Source organism: Salvelinus namaycush, chromosome 3 (genome assembly GCF_016432855.1).
Source record: "Salvelinus namaycush isolate Seneca chromosome 3, SaNama_1.0, whole genome shotgun sequence".
Taxonomy (NCBI): Eukaryota; Metazoa; Chordata; class Actinopteri; order Salmoniformes; family Salmonidae; genus Salvelinus; species Salvelinus namaycush.
The window spans coordinates 69,388,506-69,394,644 of record NC_052309.1 but is presented as its reverse complement, the minus strand read 5'-3'; the positions used below and the strand labels follow the sequence as shown (position 1 = coordinate 69,394,644).

At 42.3% G+C, this 6,139-nt stretch overlaps 1 protein-coding gene and 3 non-coding genes across 4 annotated transcripts; all 4 read right to left on the bottom strand.

The window, feature by feature from the left end:
• Positions 1–3,051: 3,051 nt before the first annotated feature.
• LOC120036290 (40S ribosomal protein S11) lies at positions 3,052–6,117 on the bottom strand. Its single transcript, XM_038982771.1, has 5 exons — positions 5,999–6,117; positions 5,011–5,151; positions 4,064–4,139; positions 3,662–3,791; positions 3,052–3,266 (listed from the first exon to the last, which is right to left on the bottom strand). Exons 1-5 carry the CDS (start codon positions 6,011–6,013, stop codon positions 3,143–3,145), a joined length of 486 nt encoding a protein of 161 aa, XP_038838699.1. The 5' UTR covers positions 6,014–6,117; the 3' UTR covers positions 3,052–3,142.
• Positions 3,404–3,487, bottom strand: LOC120045232. Its single transcript, XR_005476663.1, has one exon. It is a non-coding gene; the product is annotated as a small nucleolar RNA SNORD35 (small nucleolar RNA).
• LOC120045229 lies at positions 4,787–4,868 on the bottom strand. Its single transcript, XR_005476661.1, has one exon. It is a non-coding gene; the product is annotated as a small nucleolar RNA SNORD35 (small nucleolar RNA).
• LOC120045231 lies at positions 5,249–5,332 on the bottom strand. Its single transcript, XR_005476662.1, has one exon. It is a non-coding gene; the product is annotated as a small nucleolar RNA SNORD35 (small nucleolar RNA).
• Positions 6,118–6,139: the final 22 nt, after the last annotated feature.

Sequence of the window (6,139 nt, the reverse complement as noted above, 5' to 3'; positions counted from 1 at the left end):
AGAACTGTTTGGCCATAATGACCATCGTTATTTTTGGAGGAAAAAGGGGGAGGCTTGCAAGCCAAAGAAAACCATCCCAACCGTGAAGCACAGGTGTGGCAGCATCATTTTGTGGGGGTGCTTTGCTGCAGGAGGGACTGGTCCACTTCACAAAATAGATGGCATCATGAGTGAGGAAAATTATGTGGATATATTGAAGCAACATCTCAAGACATCAGTCAGGAAGTTAAAGCTTGGTCGCAAACGGTTCTTCCAAATGGACAATGACCACAAGCATACTTCCAAAGTTGTGGCAAAATGGCTTAAGGACAACAAAGTCAGGGTATTGGAATGGCCATCACAAAGCCCTGGCCTCAATCCTATAAAAAAAATTGTGGGCAAAACTGAAAAAGCGTGTGTGAGCAAGGAGCCCTACAAACCTGACTCAGTTACACCAGCTCTGCCAGGAGGAATGGGCCAAAATTCACCCAACTTATTGTGAGAAGCTTGTGGAAGACTCCCCAAAACGTTTGACCCAAGTTAAACAATTTAAAGGCAATGCTACCAAATAATAATTGAGTGTATGTAAACTTCTTACCCACTGGGAATGTGATGAAAGAAATAAAAGCTGAAATAAATCATTCTCTCTACTATTATTCTGACATTTCATTCTTAAAATAAAGTGGTGTCCTAACTGACCTAAGACAGGGAATTTTTACAAGGATTAAATGTCAGGAATTGTGAAAAACTGAGTTTAAATGTATTTGGCTAAGGTGTATGTAAACTTCCGACTTCAACTGTAAGTGAATTTTTCAGAATACTTTTGGTTACCAAAAGTGCTGTAATTTCTACATGGTTCACCCAATATGGATTAAAGTAACCTTAAATTAAAGCTGACAGTATGCATTTTAACCTCATAGTCATTGTATCATTTCAAATCCACTTTCGGACTTCACTGTAAGTGACGCAGCAAGTTTCAGAGTAGCATTAAAAAGAACAAAACCAGATGCACACTATGACTGCTCACTAAACAAACTCACTAAATGATGATTCATCTCTCTTGCCTCCCCTCAGTATGGATTCATGAGCAGCTTGACCATTGAGGGGTCATGGTCAGCTCTCTCCTTCCTCTCCCTGGGGTGTCTGTGCGTGAGAGGAGCTATGGTCCACAGATCACCCCTGGGGCCTATCCTAACCCCATTACACAGTCCCCTGTCTATGGAGGCCTATGGAGTGACAACCCCAGCGTTGTAGACAAGCCTTGCTGATGAAGTAATGCAGTTGGCCCTGTAGTTATTTTTTTATCCCAGTATTTAGAATGATTTCCATTGAACTGATGTCATAATTTTGGGAGTTGACAAACTCTACCCTGTTAGACATGTTTCATTTATTTATTTATGTTACTACCTTTCTTGAGAAGCTGTATTGTATGCCATGATTCTGCAGTGATTAGGAGTCAGACAACAGTCTGGTAGAAGGTTTAGGGCTGGATTCAATCTGTATAGCTGAAGTATCGCGGAAGATCCGCGTTTACCGTGAATGCAGTCTCTGCGAACGCGGGAACATTGCCTTTAAATTTACATAGATCTATAACGCGGATCTTCCTCGATACGAATTGAATCTTGCCCTTAATCCGTGACTAGTTCAAATGGGAGGTGGGCATTAGCAGAGTGGCCAAGGCTCAGGGATTCTATGGGATTGCAAGCTTCTTATGAATGCTGTCTAGCAAGGTCACTTATGGGTCTGGCTTCATCAGTGTGTCTACAATGTGAGAACATGCCCCACTCAGCCCCCTACCATGGCTGGACTCACATCACCACCATATGGTCCACATTCACATAGGCATTGGGAAAGCAGCAACCTCAGCATCATTATGTAAATGCAGACGCCAAGGCCTTGGTAGACCCAGGCAGCAAAGTAGACAGAAGCCCAGCCTGAGGGGCTCTCTCTCTCATTCCCATGCAGAGACACTGAGGGGTTGGCCATCAGAATCAAAGCCAAATGATATGTCTCGGCTGATGCACGCAGGCAATTTAGCATGTATTGCATATGTTTGGGTACGTTTTCTTCTGGATCTCAGAAGCCATTGGGCGTACAGGCCTATAGCAAAACACCTAGGAAACAATGGAACAAGCTGAAAAACAAGACAACCCTAGAATGAGTCCAACCAAGGACTTGTGTTCATGATTTTATGTTTGGGTTCAAATGTATATGGTCTCGTGGGAGAAATACTATCATTCAGACCAACCAATATAAAAAAGAATAAAATCTTACATTGCCAGTTTGAAAGGGAAAACCCCACTGGTATTTGGCAGTTGAAACATTTGATTTCTGAAAGCATTTATTTTGTATTCCACATTGATGTTCCTTTGTATTCACATTGAGTGTTTCATTAGCATGTCACTGCTCACAGCAGATCTCTCCCATGACTTGAGAATACTTGAAATCTATGCTGTGTGGACCATGGGTGACAATCAACTTGCCTCAGCTGAATGTCACAAACTAAATGTGAATGAATTAAAGGATAAAAATTCATATTACTTTGTCTGATATCACAGATTTAAATAAAATGACATGAGAATCATTGTTTACTGTTATGGTACTAACAATACTTTTTATCCTCTTTCTACACCCTATTTACATCCAGTCCCAGGAAGGAAGCCAGTGTGCTATTACTTCAAAACTCATCAGTACATTTTATTTTGATTTAAAAATAGGTGTTTGTCACCCTCTGTTGGTTAAGCATAGGACAAGCCCACACACTTGAGTCTTGACATGGATTTAGTTATCCAATAGGGGTCACTATTGTGTAGCCATCTTTGACTTTTGAGACCAAGGTATATAAATAATTATTAACTGGATGGGTCCAGTCCTGAATGCTGATTGCCTGAAAGCCGTGGTATATGGGAGTCAATTGACGGATGGACAACGGAGAGAATTGTCCGGCAGAACACACAATAAGTCAGCCTCAGATATTATAACAAAGCACTCCTTTTCAGTTAATTGGCAAAGGTTCCCCATTGAATTGTACAAATGTAATTATTTAACAAAAGACAGGCCAGAAGACCAAGATACAGAACATTTTCTTTATTTCAGATACTTCAGAGCAGGTCAGCCTAGAAAGCCTTCCTGTCAATTGGTCTCATCTCCTGCACATCCTAGATTAGAACTTCTGGAACTGCTTCTTGGCTCCAGCGGCCTTTGTGACCTTGAGGACGTTGAACCTCACCGTCTTGCTGAGGGGTCGGCACTCTCCGACGGTAACAATGTCTCCGACGGAGACGTCTCTGCAGGGAAAAGGAGGGAATTATTGGAGCATAACCCTAAAGCGACCATGGCACTGCTTTTCTAGGAATAACATCAAGATAATGCAAGGGAAATTGAGAAACATGGAAACCACTGCCATCTCATGTGATAGGTAGGCCAAACTGCATCAGTGTAGCCATTAGGCAGTGTCGTCAGAGCCACATGGGCTTGGAAGACCATCGTGAGAAAAACATCATTTGCAGCCAACATAAAATCTGATTTAATAGAACTTCAACTGTAGTGCAACAGTGAACTCCAGCCATCCTTGCAGTAGGAAAGGCACTAGCTAGGCACGATCAGCCAATTATTGTATACAGCCTGGCAAGAAAAAAACATGCAAAGAGAGGTTGAAAAGACTCGACAGAGATCCTCTTACCTGAAGGCAGGTGAGAGATGGACAGACATGTTCTTGTGCCTCTTCTCAAAGCGGTTGTATTTGCGGATGTAATGCAGGTAGTCACGTCTGATGACGATGGTCCTCTGCATCTTCATCTTGGTCACCACGCCTGAAAAGGCAGAATCAGGTCAATCTTAGAATACATCTAAGCACTGATCTAGGGATAGGAGTAGACCGTTGAATAGGGTGAGCATGGTCTTAGGGTCATTGCATCAGTAATGCCATAAGGCGTTGTCATAACAAGAAAGGCTTGGAAGACCAACGTGAGCAAATAGAATTTGTAGTTCAGTGAGAAAATGGTCATAAAAGGCTCAATGCCAAAGATGACTGTTTTACATCCAAACCAAAAACAATGAACAGCAAGGAAATTTAAAGACTAACCGGAGAGGATACGACCGCGGATGGAGACATTCCCAGTGAAGGGGCATTTCTTGTCAATGTAAGTACCATCGATAGCCTGTTGGGGGGAAAAATGTTAGGTTCTCTGCAACTCTTTCCAAAACTCTCAAACCCGTGTAAACAATAAACTATGCTGAACAAAAATAAAACCAACATACAACAATTAACCGAGTAACTGTTCATAATGAAATCAGTCATTTGAATTAATTGGGGCCTAATCTTTGGATTTCACATGAATGGGCAGGGGAGCGGCCATGGGCTGGCGTAGGCCCACCCATTGGGCTTTAGACAGAAATACTTGTTTTATGAGTTGTCGTCAATTTTAGGGAAAAAGCTCTGGGGAACATTCCTGCAGTCAGCATGCCAATTGCACACTCCCTCAACTTGAGACATCTGTGGCATTGCATTGTGTGACAAAATTGCACATTTTAGAGGGTCCTTTTATTGTGCCCAGCACATGGTGCTCCTGTGTAGTGATCATAGCCTTTGATCAGCTTCTTGATATGCCACAGGTGGATGGATCATATTGGCAAAGGAGATATCTTCACTAACAGGGATGTAAACAAATTTGTGCACAACATTTTAGAAAAATTATATTTTTGTGCATACGGAACATTTCTGGGGTCTTTTATTTCCACGCATGAAACACGGGAGCAAAACATTACATGTATTTTTTTGTTCAGTATAGATGGCCAAAGCCCTCCTATAACTGCATCAGTGTTGCCATTTGGCAGTGTCGTCAGAGCCTCAGGCTTGGAAGACCATCGTGAGAAAAACATCATTTGCAGCTTTAAAGAGCGGTTAACCATACAAGCTAATTGACACTACAGACAAGGCTGTATTCAAAAAACAATTAAACAAATGTATCATACTGCCCATAAGGAGCACAACTGTAGTTTTAGGACAGTTTAGGTCGTTGGGTACTTCACCTCTCTTGGGGTTTTGAAGCCTAGACCAACGCTCTTGTGGTAGCGTGGGAGCTTCTCCTTGGCCTCCTTGCCACCTTCACCAACCAGAACACGCTTCTTGTTCTGGAAGATGGTTGGCTGCTTCTGATAAGCCCTCTCGGTCTGTGGGGAAAGACATACCCCCAAGTCAAAAAAAATAAATCTATGCAGAGACTAACCCGTTGCTCCATCATGGATCTGAAAAGACCCATCTTCAAGCTACACTGCATCAGTATCGCCATTAGGCAGTGTCGTCAGAGCCTCACAGGCTAGGAAGACCATCGTGAGAAAAACATCATTTGCAGGTAAAAATAGACATGCCTACTGTGCATTAATGTTTACAAAATATTGTAAGTTAATTTAACAGAGAAGCAGTAGATCAGAAAGGGTGCACCAGCAAGATTAACAATCTATGAAGCTGGCCATTATGAAAGTTTGAGCTGGCTGCACAAAAGTAGAGCAAATGAACTAGGTAGCTAAAACAATAGCCATAACATTTGGAATATACAAGTTGAGAAAGTAGACAGCTGAGTTTAGCCAACGAAAGGGTGATCTGGCTAGCAAGCCAGCCAAATTAGCGTAAAAACTAACCTAACGGCTATAGCTTTTTCAGTACGTTAAGACTTAGCTTCTCGCGCATACATTATCTAGTAATGACATGTTTTAGCTATCAACTCTGCCATAAATCAGCAAACTTCGATTATCAACTACAGATTAAGCATACGCACAATGTTGTAAAGGCCTAGTTAGCAAACGGCCTAGCTGGATCTCCGACAATGCGCTCCACAGCACAGGGCCTCGGAACGCGATAGTCGAAACAACAACTGCGGGACCAAAGTACAGTGAGATACTTCAATCGCATGCTCTTCGCTTAACAAAAGCTATTTATTGTACGCTACGATGCCATGCTAGTTATTTTCCTGTCAAAAAGAAGCACATTAATTTCGCCACGCTGTTTTGCAGAACGTACTTGTGCATCCGCCATCTTTGCCAGCCGAGTCGTAAAGAGAACTAAGCATGCGCGCGACGGACAGAAGCCAGAAAGGTCAGGATATGACGTTTAAGAAAGGGCAAGGCAGAAACGGAACCTTGGATTACATTTGTCAAAATA

What these genes read in the sequence shown, in the direction of transcription:
- LOC120036290 (XM_038982771.1), bottom strand. An exon ending in GCTTCAAAACCCCAAGAGAG is followed by an intron (nt 4,140 to 5,010) that starts GTGAAGTACCCA and finishes TCCCCCCAACAG; the next exon opens with GCTATCGATGGTACTTACAT. An exon ending in CCGCGGTCGTATCCTCTCCG is followed by an intron (nt 3,792 to 4,063) that starts GTTAGTCTTTAA and finishes CTGCCTTTTCAG; the next exon opens with GCGTGGTGACCAAGATGAAG.